General features: G+C 33.0%; 1 protein-coding gene across 1 annotated transcript; it reads left to right on the forward strand.

Moving 5' to 3' along the window:
- The first annotated feature begins 535 nt into the window (after positions 1 to 535).
- On the forward strand, positions 536 to 6,313 carry LOC128228448 (uncharacterized). The gene is made up of 8 exons (XM_052939766.1): positions 536 to 933; positions 2,353 to 2,711; positions 3,778 to 3,976; positions 4,223 to 4,327; positions 4,723 to 4,758; positions 4,978 to 5,106; positions 5,303 to 5,386; positions 5,616 to 6,313. Exons 1-8 carry the CDS (start codon positions 685 to 687, stop codon positions 5,886 to 5,888), a joined length of 1,434 nt encoding a protein of 477 aa, XP_052795726.1. The 5' UTR covers positions 536 to 684; the 3' UTR covers positions 5,889 to 6,313.
- Positions 6,314 to 16,113: the final 9,800 nt, after the last annotated feature.

A 16,113-nucleotide genomic window follows, 5' to 3' on the forward strand; every position in this document is an offset into this window, starting at 1 on the left:
TGTATTGATCACCCTATAAATGAATCCTTACCCTAGTAAATGATATGCTACATGCTGATCTCACGCATCCGAAATTACCTCGTGCTTTCAGGTCATGGTACAAAATAATTTGACAACTTAATTTAGGTTTTAAGTTACAGATTCGTTCTTTACAGATGCAAACATTATTGGACCTCGCTAAAGGACGAGTAGTCTTGTGGATGGGATACATTTGTCAGATGAAAAATGAAAAATACAAAATTTGACAGCCAGCAACCAAAATATAGTTGTTTTTACTTCCTATCAATTCCAATAGTTTACTTGTAATCCAGAAACAGAAAAAAAATCAGTAAGAAACATACATGGACTACTTCAGTAATTCTAAACGTTTTGGCGCATGGTAAAAAACTCATTTAATTTGCGTTTTGAGTATTAATTTATTGTCTGGGATTCCACATTTGATATCCCATCGATTAGATTTAAGGGTGTCGCTTATTTATTTAGTGATAACATTGAATTCAAAACAAGTACAATGCTTACAAATTAATCTTACGTTTAAATTGTAAAATAAGCAGAGGATTAAATATTACGAAGGAGGAAGTATTTTGTGGACTGCGTAAATTACGCAGTATTATACAGCATTTGGTCAAATAAGTATGCAAATGTTAAAACATTAAAATATTTAACATTGATGACATACAAATCATGGGAAACAATGGAAGTTTTGCGAGTGTTCCCAAAGCAGGGAACAATACCCGCACTTATAAACGAGAAAGTAGCATGTTCGAACATGATAGAGCTGATGATCTTTTAAACCAATTTGAAGAGAAAATAACCTTTTGGAAAACGGAAATCGTTAAAGCAAGAGGAAACATTGATTCCAATTCTGCGGAGGAGATAAAGTGGTATTTTTACACACAAATGAAGGTTGCGGCTGAAGTTTTATTAAAACAGGTACACGTATAAACAATGTGAACTATAAGTTTACTTCTATTTTCGTTATAAGTAATAGTAATTCTCTATATGTTTATACACAAATAAAATTTAACTTCCTTCTATGCGGTATTGGTGACAGTAATTCAGTAAATGTTCATACATAAAATAATTTAACCTATTTCTATATAGTATTGATGATAATAATAATCTACATGTTTATACACAAATCTAATTTTCCTTCCTTTTATGCGGTATTGGTGATTGTAATGCTCTACATGTTTATACACAAATATATTTTTACTTCCTTCTATGCGGTATTTGTCGTTTGCCAATTGCCACTAAACCGGGTTTATGTTTAAACATTTTGTTACTGAGCATGTTTCTGCAGCTTTTTGCATATATATTGGTGACAGTTATTCTCTACATATTTATACACAAATACAGTTTTACTTCCTTCTATGCGGTATTGGTGAAAGTAATTCAGTACATGTTCATACATAAAAATAATTTTACTTATTTCAATGCAGTATTTGTGATAACAATTATCTACATGTTTATACACAAATATAATTTTACTTCCTTCTATGCGCTATTGGTGATTGTAATTCTCTACATGTGTATACACAAATATATTTTTACACATTTATGTGGTTTGGGTGATAGCAATTCTCTACATGTTTATACACAAATAAATTTTTACTTCCTTCTATGCGGTATTGGTGATAGTTAGTATCTACATGTTGATACACAAACATTATTTTACTTCCTTTTATTCGGTATTGGTGACAGTTATTCCCTACATGTATATACACAAATATAATTTAACTTCCTTATATGCGGTTTGGGTGATTGCAATTTTCTCCATCTTTGTACTCAAACATAATTTTACTGATTTATGCTGTTTGTGTGAAAATGAATATCGAACAGATATATTTCTTAAAAATGAGAACGCAGACACTTTTTTTCCAAACACTGTAAACAAAACTCGGATTAACAATTGAAATAGGAGGGTTTAACAAATTAGGCTCTATTGTTTAATGTTGTTTTTATTTGATAACTGATAGGAAGATTGTGGGGTTTTCATTATATAAATAATAGAACTCGTAAAACAGTCGGACAAGTCCATTTGCCATTCAATAAATTCCAACTTCTCGTGCTTGCTTATTTCTATCTTGGAAACAAAATAATTAATTGGCTTCATAATATGTTTTAAAATCAGACAAATGCATCTATTTCCAACGGCTAAGCTCATCTTTAATTGAAACTGTTATACTCCTGGTCTGACAATGGAGAAAGCGTCACAGGCGTCGAACGCGATTCTGCATAGAAGCTATACAAAAACAGATACAATTTCACATATTTCTTCATTTTTTTTCGAGTATGATATAATTGTTTGCTGCTAAGTAATTTCACATATCTGATTCAATACTGCTTCAGATTCCACAAGATTTTTTACAAAGATATGAAACCTCCGAACAAGCCAAGGATCAAAAGAAAAACAGCTGTCATTCTACAGAATATTATCGACAGCCAACGTTAAAAAGCAAAACAAGCACTGAAGCTGCGTGCGTTCGTATTGCACAGAAAACAGTTATTGACAACAATGCCTCCACAGTGTCAATGACTATAGAAAAAGAGTCGACAGAACCGTATACCAAGATACACCAACAAATGTGTGACTTCAGGGAGCGATTGGAGCTGGAGAAAGATGACACAATTCGGTTACTCGCAGCAAATGATCAACTAAAGACCGAACTTAAGCAGTTTAAAGCTGAAAATGAGGAACTGTTAACAAGGTTTGATATTAGTCGGTGAAGTCATAGTAATCTGTTTCTTGGGGGTCCTTGAATATTACTTATTTATTTTTTTGAAAATCTTAACCCACTTACAATGATTGAAGAGGTTTGTGACGATGTTGCTGCTACCATTGCTGAAAATAAGCAAATTCAAAGATATTTAAATCCTTAAGAAATGCCTTGTATTTACCTTTTGCTCAGAAAGTCGTATATAAAAGTAACTTAAAAAACACTTTGAAGTGACGTTTTTAAACGAATTCACCCTCGTTAAAGATAAACGTTTGGAATGTATTGATACTATAAATTGTATAATTTAAGGACATAATCTAAGGCTTAAGGGCCGTTCACAGAGTTCAAAACATTTGAATGTCCAAAAAACACTTATGTTCATGTTTTGTTTGATTTGTATTTAGTTTGGATTTTTAATATGCTACATGCATCATATGCGTTGCAACATGATAAGGTGTAACAAGTTATATCATATTAATTTCAATTGCAGAAGCATTGTATTTTTTTCGGAAATTTCGTTATACAAAATGAGTATGTTTTTGTGTCAAAACAGTCAACCCTATCAACGATCTTTTAAGGCTTTGAAGTGATTGCAGCTATTTCATGAAAGATATTTGCATTTGTATGATAAAGAAATGACTATTTTCCAATTTTGTCGTTATATTTTTGAATATTTTGAATATATATTGAAGAACCCGCGAGACATTGTTCATTGGGTAGTCTGTGGCTTTTTCACACACTTAATTATAGTTATATTGTCTTTTGACATTTCCAATAAAAGAATTCTTTGGATTCAAAGTCTGATAAAATACTTTATTGTAACATTTTGTCAACTTCCTATTCCCCTTAATCATGTGGCAAAAGATGTATTACTCATGCAAAAGATTGATTCTCAAAACTTTATAAATCATGAACCTTTGAAACAACTGTTATATATCCCCATCCACTTTTGCATTGTGTTAGACCATTAACTGTTAAACATTATTGCAATTTAGAGAATTTTAATATAGTGCTGTATAAATCCAAATGATTTTTAATTTAATATTCATCTTTGTAGATTGAGTAAGATTGCAGGAGATAGGCTGACGAAAGACAATCCCAACATTACAGATCTTAACGATTCGGACAGACCTTTGAAACTTGGTGAAAAGTACAGTGAACTTTATGACAATGAGTGGACCAATGCGTTTGAATGTTTGACCGAGGTTGGCTACACTGAGGAGGAATCGATTGAGACACTGCACCTCACGTTATTGGTAAAAGTATTTTACCTGATTTCATGGAGTGATGTACAAAGAGTTACTCACAATTGACACTCAATTATAAAAAGCATTAGAATTACAATTTGGATATTTCACAAAAAAAGATATGAGTTAAGAAAATCCGGTGACATACTAAAGCGATTTCCATTTACATGTTATTAATATAAAATGAGCGCTAAACAACTGATAACGCAGTCGTTTCCACAGTGTTATATCAATTCAAAAATTTCCATTTGTTAGAACGCGTTTGAATTTTGCGAGAAGAAAGCCAGTCAGATACTTAAGCAAACAGATGATGCTGTCAACCTCCTGTTTGATGAATACCGAAAGTCTGCAGTGTTCAAGGTAGTAGGAAATGCATTTATTTAATGCGTGTTAATTTTCCGTCTGAAATATTCTGTGAACTTTATATGACGTAATGGGCAAGTGTTCAGATGCTACCGTATAACACAATGTTTCCTGAGTCTGTACCACACACTTTCCAAGGGTGCATGCACAAATCAACTTTCGCAATATTACGCAAAGTCATTAGTTCTCGTGTCTTGCTTAAGTAACGATACATCGCATTAAACGTACGCAAACATATCGCATTGGTACAACCCAACGGATCAAGCGACAAATAAATAATTCCTTATTCATGCAGTATATATGCTTTGTTGTTATAATCTGTGGTGTTATTTCTGTTCCGGAAGCTTTCCTTATAATCCAGACTCATTTTATAAAATGCATTTGCTTTGTAGGACATTCCTGTACATTTGACGATTTCCCGTAAACAGGTATACAAACTTATGTACATTGAAGAGAGCATTATTACGAAAAACAGCAAGAAATTCAACATAAATAAAAAACAACATCTTGATGTGTTTCCAAAATTAACTTACTTACTGTAAGCTAAGTAAACGACTTTCCTCGTTTTATGAATACGATTTTAATCGGATTGTGATGTTGTGATGTTATGTGTGTGTGTGTATCATTTTGTCCCTTTTCAATTGAAGCTTGCCAAGTTTGCAAAATATTGCAAAGAACAGTCGACTATAGAAGACATGCAGCTTCAAAAACGATGGGAACCTAAGAGGAGAAAAAGTTACGCTGATGAAACCGAACAAAAAAATGAAATTGAAGTGGTATGTTTACTAACGATTTGGCTCACATGGCTTAGATCAGTGTGTCACAAAACGATATTTTGAATGCTTGCATAATATTGAAAGTATGTACTTCGGTTATTTCAATATAAAGGCATTGGAATACACTTGATTTTTTTTCTAACTAAATTGATACACATTTTGTGATCAATAAATAAGGCATAAATTAACTTTACAGGCATCAAGACACGTAAAAGTTGAAGAACAGATGACGAAAGTCAGAAAAGAAGTTTCACGGTCAATATTACCAATCGTGCAAAGAGTGAGAGGAATGTTTATCATGTATTTATAAACATATGCAAACATAGACCGTTATCGAACAATTTCTTAACGAGCGACAATTCGTAGACACTGCAATCGTTCTAAAATAACATGTTTTAGTACAAAAAGGTTTTTAAGTTGGCAAATCTTGATTCCGGCGACTACTCTACGTCAATAAAATAATAAGGTTTTTCAGCAGCCAGAGAAAAATATATTTGTTTATTCCGTAGGCTTACATGGAGGCGAGCTGGCGGAAGCACTGTTTACATGACCTCAAACCTTTCGTTATGCAGTGTCTTTACATCGGTTGGATGATGGTCGTTCAAAGTCCACCTATGAGTTTTAAAACAGCTTTGCGGGGCGACAAGTTTGATTCAAATGTTTTCAAACAATACACCTGTACAGGATCAATAGTGGATTTTGTTGTCTGGCCTGCGCTGTTGTTGCATGAATGCGGACCTGTAGTTGGAAAAGGCGTGGCCCAGCCGCGAAAGCCGAACTAATCAAGTGCCATCCTTGCATCAACTACACAATTTCAGAAACTACTTGTTTTTTTATAATACACACTGCAATACATATTATTGAAGCAGAGGAACAATGTCATTTTTAGAAAAATGTTTCGTAAACAACAAGTAAAACAGATATGAACAAAATGATTTAAAACTGTTTAACCATAGTTATTTATATATATTTAAGCATTTAACTAAGTGAAGCGCACTAGGTCTATTTAACATAAGTTATTTAAATGTGAAATTTGTTAAAAGTCAGTTGTCAGATTTTTGATAAGCACATGTATATAGATAGTGACTGGGGTTCTTTAAAACTACACTTAATGTCAATGAATGAAATTGCGCTCACACTAAATAAAACACATTAAAAGTGTGGATACCATGGAAGCGCCCAAACAATAAAGAACTGTTAAACGTCATCGTCCCTATCATGTTTGCCAAAGCAGGTTTAACATGGGAAAAGGGAGGTAAGATCCGTATATGTAGCACGAGCTGTTTATTCACGCGTACCAACTATCTTTATAGCAAAGAAATACTAGAACAATATAATAAACACCTGAGTTTATAAACAGATTGATACTTAATTAAGAAAATCATTTTATTAGTGAATGTGAACTGTATTGTGGCGTTGTGTGTCTCTCATTGATGTCTAGGGGACTGATCCTTGTGCCTTAAAATACGACATAGGTTCAATCTTAGGCTGCTGTGGTTGTCTCTGTAGTTTCAATTATTGAATTGAAGAATACACAACATTATACTAACAGCGTTTTAATGCAAGAACAGAAAAGACAATCAAAACATTTTTCCCAACACTAAGAATTTTGGGCAGACTAAGGTCTGTAGTAACACGTTCAGCCTAAGTTTACTATATCATTGCAGTAGTTTGATAGTAAACTGCAGCTGCTTATGTGTATTCTTAATTCATTGGTCTAAATGGCAGCGTTTTTTCGTATCAAATGATTTTGCAGAACATGAATATTTAAATAGATGTCGAAAACAATGGATAACCATCATACCGCTTTAACAAAAATCAATGACCTACTATATTTTGGACCAGTCAATAAGACATGCAAAAGTTCACAATAGTTTTGGGGCTGCTGGGCCTATAGTTTCCAGTGCATTACAGAATCTAATGGTTACTGCATTATGTATTGTTGAAGTACTCGTAGCGCTTCAGTTTTATTTAGTTCATGGGCTGAGCTTGTCCTCGGTCATTGGAAGGAGCGCGATTGTGGAAACATTCTGTTAACTAATTACGAGGAAAACGTACAGGCAAACATTCTTATTGTTATGTAATTTGATTTTAGGAACGATCTTCTGATCAGTCAATGCGTTAACAAAAGAGTATGTTTTTAAAGTGTTTTCGGACTTTTCGGACAATGTTTTGTATGAGGTTGGTATAACCATTCAAAATAAAATTAAATGAGCACTGCCACATACACAAAATGATGAAAAATCCTTATAGCACACAACAGACGATGTTGATTTGTTTTCAATGGCCTAGAAAAATGAATTATAGACTTAAAGTAGGATGAATAAGCATTGACTTATATATAACTATTTAAATATATTTATAAATAACTTGTAGCATACTTATACAGAGTATGGAACTAATATCGTGTATTTTCAAACATCAAACACAATGTTTTATTGAAAAGAATAGCGTTTGACTTATCTGTTAAAATGTATTTTTATTAGCGTTGATTCTTGCCTTACAGGTCAGCCGGTGTTTGACATTACCTTTTCTTGCATACCGGACGTGTGTTTCTGGTCATGTGATCAGTGCTTGAAAAAACCGTCTTACACCGCATTGTAAGACGAGTCACGCGCAATAGCGCGCCACTTCTTTTATCATTGTATGGTTGTTGAAAAATGTATTATATCATATCAATAAAGCACACTTTAATATATAAGTATGCAAAACTTTTAATCAAAATCAAAATAAATAATCGTAAAAACCCGATTTTTGAGGAACTATTTGACTCCAATATTGATTTACAATTACTGCGCTTTTTGACATAAGTGAACGAAGTCGCATGCACATTTTGTTGAATTGTAAAAAGTGCATTTTCTACATCAATTTTCACATGATCGATAATTTTAGATATGCAAGAAAAAAATCAATACTGTTTTTTTCGGTCCGGATATATAAATCCGACCCTCGGGCATGTTGCATGGCAGGTAAATCGGCAAGCCTCGTAACTTGGTTTCGCGCGTGCTCTCTGGTCGGATACTTTTATCCGTTACGGAAACAAATGATAGATACTTATATTGTCATCAGAAATAAATGCCAAAGCCGACATGTTTATAACAAAATTGTATGGATCTGGACTCTTATACGTTTTTTTTTCAATGAATGACATTATTGATGCTATATATTTACTGACATTTTATATAAGTGTTTTACTACAGTAGCCATCGTTTTCGAATAGATATAGAAGGATTCTGCAGAAACCCTCAAGTAATGAAGTTTGCTTAAGCTAGTGTTCACATTATAACATGTCGCTTTCATAAATATTCACAGCAGACGAATAAATTGAATTACTTAATAAATATCCGTCATATGTATCTACAATCAAACCAAATTATTTTTGCGGCGATTTCAAAGCAACTATTTAATATCACTGTACCTTCAAATCCATGTAGGAGCTTACTTTATCTGACAGCTTACTATACTTGTCGGAATCATCGATTAGCCTAATAATAGTTTCTCTACAACAAACTATAAATTATATTACTTTGTAGCATCGATTTTTGCGGTAATCGTAGCGAACAAAAATGTTTGACTGAGCTCCAGTGATTTGTATCAAGTCTAAGCTTAAGATAATTTCTAATTAGAAAAGAATCCTCCATCAACTAGAACTGATAAGAGTCTGGCGTGTGCAAAAACCATATCAAGTGAAAGAAATACCGTTGATTATCATGTGTTTCCTTATCTGGTATGAAATGACTTTTGCGAAGAGTTCAAAGCTGAATTCCGTGACAAGAAGAGGTGTATTAACTTGTTTTTTTTTTAATTTGTTCTAAAGCGCTAATAGGCATATAAGCCGATGATTATATTCTGTTAGATGAGAAAAAGATCAACGTTAAATTCCTGTGAACGTAACTTGATATTCGTTGTTTTGTTTGTGGTGATTTAAAAAGAGTCAGAATTTTTCAAACAAAATAAATCATTTTGTTATCAAGTGAACGGACATATCATTAACGTTTGTGTTTCTAACAATGCGTACCGTGACTATATGTTGTGTAATTAATATCACACATAGGTGTAACCATGGCTAAAATACGTACAGTCAGTGCAATTGTTAGCTTGAAGAGCGAAACATGGGAATATGATAACAATACAAAGTCGAAAACAGGGGCAGGTTGTTATGACAGTGTACAAACACGACTTTATAAGCCATGTGCCAACCAAACTGCTTCCGATGATAACACGGTAAAATTGTTTTTTAAAGGGACATAATAACTATATTTAAACTAAGGAATATTCGTATTAATTGTTTAATCATTATGAAATACTCAACACGGACAGTCAAACGTTTTCAATAGCATACTTTTAGACAGTGCTGAGCTGGTTATACTTTATTTAACCAAGATAGTTTTGTGTCATTATCAATTGTCTAAGTCCCGCACTATATACATTCTAAAACTATCGAAACCTGTCATGGCATTTCACCTAGAAGAATGAAGTAATCCTTGATCGATGTATTATGCTCTCTATTATTTATGTATTATTTCAGAAAAGAGGACTTGAAAATGAATCGTTCGAATCTTAACGAAGCCAAATAAGACATATCCTAATGTTGAGAGGAATTTAACGGAGTATCCAATCGAAGAGGACTTCCATCCTTACGGGCGAGGGCCATTTTACCGGTCCGTTATCACTGATAAACACCTGCCTAAGTTTCGGCGAAGTGAAGGAAAGTTCATAGTGTGGTGTGCGGTAACGTTTATTATAGCAGGCATCGCTATTTGCGTCATAATTATGGCACGTAAGTTTTCCATTGGTTTCGATGTGGTGTGCGCTATCGTTTTTTATAGCAATCATTGCTGTTAGAGTCATAATTATGGCATGTATGTTGTCCAAATTTTTCGATGTTGTATGCGGTAACGCTATATATAGCAGGCATCGCTGTTTGCGTCATAATTATGGTTAGTAACTGTTTCCATTGTTCGGTGTCATACATTTTGAAATGTAATTGAAAGTATGTGTCGCCTTTGCCTTTTTAATGGTTTGGATTTTTAATTATTTTGATCTTTGTGTCATAACGGTTGCCTATGACTTTGCTGTAAAATGTTAAGCTCACTGATCATTTTAAGTACAATTATTTTGAGGTTGAAAGTAATAATACAACTTCCTGTGTACATTTTAGTTCGATGGTGTGTTTTGAAATGTGGGATGTTTCACCGTAACCTAAGATGAAAAATTCTCAAGAAAAGAAATTGCTTTGGGATTGTCTGTGTTGGCTTGCCATTATGTACTCGTTTCTTTGCTCTGAAACTTAGCCAACACACAGCATGCTAAATTTATGTATGGCCGATGGAATTGAGGTTTTTGATCATGTGTTTACATGTGAACACATTGTACAGTTTACTCCTTTTATAAAAAAAAACCGATTTAAATGTATTGAGCTTGTTTGCTACTCTGTGTCTGTTTAAGAGTTAATTGATTTTGATGTTTTGTTTCTTTTAGTATTCCAATCGAACTTACAACGTATGCATTTGTTGATGGTGCTGTGAAGGAGGAGTATTAATGAGTATGTGTTCTTTCAGAGATGTATCAATTATATCATCAGAAAAAGACGATGGCGAAAACTAACAGTTCCTTGAAAATGTAATTTTTATCCTAAGAGTGTATCACTCCTGACTGCGATTACCAATGTGGTTGATGCATCAATTATCAACATGAATAGAAACGCAGTTTCAGTGCTGTTGTATCCAAACAATGTCTTATGTTTGATCGTTAATGCATAAAGCATAACATTATTACAAACATTTGTTCATATGTTTTATATAATTTTGATGAAGAAGTATTGTTGATATTTTATTTCAAAATCGTTGACGTTGTCATGAAGAATGTTGTCAGCAGTAGTTCTTTTTAAAATTTCCCCGTGAGTACATGACATATTTACATATATATATATATATATATATATATATATGTTCGCAACAAAATTACTAGAGGTGTTCTCGGAACAAGATGTATTCGTATCCGAAACGTATCCTGAAATGTAGGTGGCGAAATCGTTCATGTTCCTAACATCTTCTCTTACTTAAGTCACTTTCTTTTTTGTAGCTTATACAAATTATACAAATTATAAGGTGTGTCCTCTCGTGGGCATTTAAGGTCAATGTATGACGTTATTGTTCACCCTTTACTCGTGTTATTCGTTGTCGTTGCAACCCTTTCATAGTATCCTTACTGCATAGGTGAAGATTAATGAATCCGATGATAGGACACAGTGTAAGAGATGGTTAAACTTGTATCCATATTTTCTCTAAAACCACGATATACTTCACAGGAGAATTTTCCAGCATGGCCAACCGGATTGGGGTTGCTTGCTTGCTACGAAAGCTAACTCAAGCACGCTAAGCCTGTCAACACACTATTTCTCACTTGCCAGATGAACTATCCCCATCGCGGCACCAACCATGTATTGTCTCTATCATTAAACAGCTTGTGACATGATTTAGTATTGAAGTTCATTTGTCGTAAACAGCAATATTAATGTTGTCAACATTTGGCCACTTTAACGCAAAATGTTGATTATAAATGAAGGTACATGCTTAAGGATCAGAACCGACACCGTGGTTTAAATCCTCGATGAAGTCATTGTTTGTTGATTGTTAAAAGGAAGGAACACCGACAGTTATTGTCATTTTTATAGCAAAATGCTTAAGCAGCAGATATAGAAATATGGTTGCCAAGATCCACCTCCCGGTCGTTACTAAAAAAGCGTCCCAATGGCTTCACCTTTGGTCCGAGCACTTGATAAATGGCATACTCCAAAGGGAGATGTCCTGTTATGGATAAAAGGTGAACACATCAAAAGTGAGATTTCATGAAACGGCTAAAAACGGCTGAAATAAATCCTTTAAATTCATTGGCACCAGTCTTTTTATAAACAAGCATTCTGCAACCAAAATTGTTATTATCTTGATAATGAAGTAAAACGTTTCTAAGACAACATACCAATTTTCGTTTAGAATTAATGCTGCATGCCAATATGTAAAATATAAGTTATGCTAAACATTTGCTACAATACATAAAAAGACTAGTAATTAAATCAAATTATTATATTAACGCGTATATGGTCTATTATTTCATACAAGACATATCGTTGATACTAAGTTGCTATCTGTAACTCATACATGGTTGTGCTGAGTTCTTACCACGGTCTGTAAATTTACGTAGAAGGTAAAAACGGCAGGATGTCTTTTGTTATACAACCGATAACATGTATCTGCTACATCACCTCAACAATCTTGCCAAACGCCTTTAACGAAACACACATTCAAAGAACCTAACTGTTTCTGTAGACCCTAATAAAAAGGGGCTTTAGGACTATTTATAAAGATCTCGCATGTGTTCAAAGGACTTGGCTGTACAAAGATGTTAGCTTTAAGTTCTTGATCCTAGGCTATTGAACTTAGTTAAGAATATGTTTAAAGAACTTGGTGCGGGCGAACAATGTTTTCAATGTACTTGGTCCTAGTGGACTTGTTTTGTATTTAATCAGATAAAGAAACAAAATCAAATCACTAAAGGATTAAAATAATGAAGCGCCCTATTTTTCAGTTCGAATGCAGACTATTGTACATAAATAAATGAAAATAAAATTAATAATAATAGAATCATTTAATAATGTCGAGTTTACTATTTTGATAAAAATTAATTTGAAAATATGCACGTCTGTTGTTTGTTTTTGGTCTATCTTTCTAGCACATGTATATGTTTTCATATTTTCCAATAATTTATTCCACAAGCCATGCAAAGTATAAATTTTAAAGCTTCCTTTTCCATTCTATTGAAATGTTTGTTTTGTGCCTGTTTCACATGTTTCCATTTCACGTATTATTGCGCAAGTACTATTACCATAGTTTATTTAATGTTTCTACTCCAATTGTCTTCATATTGAGTTTAAAAAATGTTATGTTAAAATAAATACTGATTAAACCTATTTTGTTTTACCACAAAAACATATTTAATTGGGAAAAAAACTTTGTCCTTATGGGGAGATAATTAAATAAGCACACTACGAAATAAGGTCATTGAAATGATTTCATACAATAAATACAAGTTCATTTCATATATCTGTCCTTACCAAATAACGATATAGTGTTCTTTATTACGCCGATGACATGATTGTGTTTCCCATGTTACATACTACAAAAACACGTTCATATCATAAGTCTCCCATTATCAAATTGGGGTACAGTGAACATTGTCAACAAGAATATCGTATGGTCGCCTTTTTGCAAGCTATATTCTTTAAAATTAAAAAAAAAATCTGACGGGCACATTTTTATTGTATATGTTTTTGTTCTTGATAGTATAAGATATAGAGGATATTTGTTTATTTCAGTGTAAGATCGAATTTTATTTCACGAGTGTCATAGAAAAAACATATTTTCACGAGTGGCGCAGCCACGAGTGAAAATGTAGTTATTTTATGATCACGAGTGAAATTAAATACGTTTTTACACTGAAATAAACAAATTTTCTGTTTCTTTTATGCTTATTTTCGGAGTTTTATTTTTTTTATTTATTTCTGAATTACCCCCTTTTTTGAAAAGGGTGGGGTTTTCGCCGCTACCCGTGGGGCGCCCCTCATGCATAATTATAGCTGTCAACTTTTCTACTTTCGGTTTGCTGAGAAATAATTCTCGGCTATTCATTCTTATAGCTTAATATTCGCTCGTTTTTTATTGCAAAGCTTTATGAACAGTAAACAATGAAGTATTATTAGTGCACATATGTTCCAAAAATAATGAAAACACTTTATTTTAAGATGGGCATGAATGCATAACCAAATTACTACGCCGCGATTTAATGAATGAAAATTTGGAAGGTCAAATGCGTTAGCAAAACAAATGTGGATACTCATTGGATTTTAACAATTCTTCTTAGTTTAAGACTGCATGTACTCGTGTTTTTATAGTAAGTTAATATTCAGTCATCTTACTGTCAGAGACCAGTCTGTTTCGCTTTAAAATGTTTGTTTTCCAGATAAAGAGTAAATGTCACGCTAGTTTGTTGACACATTTTGAGGTGTGGGTGGGGTTAAAAATATCGGATCTATATGTGAATTGCTGTGTGAATTCTCCAGGAAGATCATTTTACGTACTACAACGGTTAACAGTTCAAAATACATTTGAACGATGATATAAAATTTTATTTATGTTCGAACAGTTTTTTTTGTCTGTAATTTGTTTGGTATGAACGCAAATGTTTGAACATATGATATAGCTTCAAAGATCAGCAAAATGTTTGATAAACGGGATAACCGGTAATAAACGGTAAGTTGTTAATTTCCAATTATATATTTATTTAAATTTATAAAATATTTCTTTATTGTTTTAAACATTTTTTGACATAATTTACTGAAGTCCAGTGTTCTGTTTTGATCAAGGCAAGTACATGTTACAACAAAGGAATTTAAAAGTAGTTATGAAAGTTGATATTTTCACTCCTTATCTTGCAGTGAAAATATCAATTGATATTTTCACTGTTGTTATTTTACTGTTAAAACCCCATATTTCATCGTAAAGCATGAAAGAAAATACCATATTCAACTGAAAAGTCAAACAATGCGTTGTCTTCAAATAAATTGTATGCTCCAATTCGTAATTGCTTTTTTTAAAACAAATCAACGAAGAATCAATATTTGCATTTGCTATTTCAAACTATTCGCATGAACACGTTTACAGTCTGAGAGCTGAGCAACATTTAATCGCTTTTGGTGCGAAAATCTGGAAATTACCAGGGAAGATTTCTTAACTTACAAGAAACTCAATTATTTATAAATAACAATAAAGACATGTCCATATGATGTACGATGGATTGAATAAACCATTGCGGAAATTAAAATAGTGTAACGAATTCTGTTTTAAGTAACATTGCGCGATATTGTTTTTACCAATTACATCATAACATAATTTCGAGCTGTGATCACAATGTATGTCATTGTATTATTCTTTAATAAAAGTTCGAGTCGTTCTTTATTAAAATGATGTAAAGCATGGACTTATTACGCAGTAGTTTGAAACCGCCTGACGTAGAGTTATGGAGTTAACTTCTGTTGTTTCAAAACTCCCATTATTATTACAGTAAAAAATCAAAGGTAAACTTATCGGTCGTCATCTATTTCTAACGGTAGAACCCAGATATGTATGCTAGTTTGAATATAAATATACCGGCATGATCTTTATCAGTCAAACAAAACCAGGATAACAATCCAAGTTTTCATCAAGCATGAATGAACCCCGGTATTTGCACCATATCTTCAAATGATGATTATGACCATTTGTTTGCTCTCTGCATTGATTTATTGAACACAGTGAAGGAGCTGCCACCCTTGGAGCGATCTCTAAAATAATTAGAAATTAAAATTACGATATCTCGCCTTGTAGTTCCTTGGTACCTATTTATGTTCTGTGTTTCAAAATATTTAGAAAATATGACATTTTCGCAGCTATCACATGTGCCATATATGGCAGTTATAATGAAATCAATACAGTTGTTCATACCTAAAATGCATTGTGGGCTTCCGAAATAATCTTTTTTCCAGATAAGTTCTACCAGTTTGAAGTGTTTAATTCCTGTATTCACCGATTCAGGGGGGGGGGGGGTGGGTCTGGTTAAAAGTTTTCATTGTTTAATTTTCCAGTTATGACATTTAACAATAAAGATACATACTATAACTGTATACTAATTTGCATATGATACTCTGAAGCTTTGTGGAAAATACAAATTAATTGTAACAGTGCAGTGGGGCTACAAATACAGGTAAAACAGTTCTTATCATAGCATATTTGTTTGACAGCGAATAGGAGGCATTTAAAATTACAATCGATTGGTCCGAATATATATGCTACGCATTATACAATTTAACTACAGAACAAGTTAGGAAGCCAGAACATTTAAAAGGACTCTGCTTAAAGCACCAGTATACAGTGAGCGAGAGACACGCAATTTACAGACAATACCGATGGACAA

The sequence above is a fragment of the Mya arenaria genome, chromosome 3 (genome assembly GCF_026914265.1).
Source record: "Mya arenaria isolate MELC-2E11 chromosome 3, ASM2691426v1".
In the NCBI taxonomy this organism is placed as follows: Eukaryota; Metazoa; Mollusca; class Bivalvia; order Myida; family Myidae; genus Mya; species Mya arenaria.

Bases quoted from the DNA above. Each gene is read 5' to 3' on its own strand.
- LOC128228448 (XM_052939766.1), top strand. From the start codon at position 685: ATGGGAAACAATGGAAGTTTTGCGAGTGTTCCCAAAGCAGGGAACAAT. The intron at 2,712-3,777 runs GTTTGATATTAG...TCATCTTTGTAG, and splicing joins AATGAGGAACTGTTAACAAG to ATTGAGTAAGATTGCAGGAG. The intron at 3,977-4,222 runs GTAAAAGTATTT...TCCATTTGTTAG, and splicing joins CACTGCACCTCACGTTATTG to AACGCGTTTGAATTTTGCGA.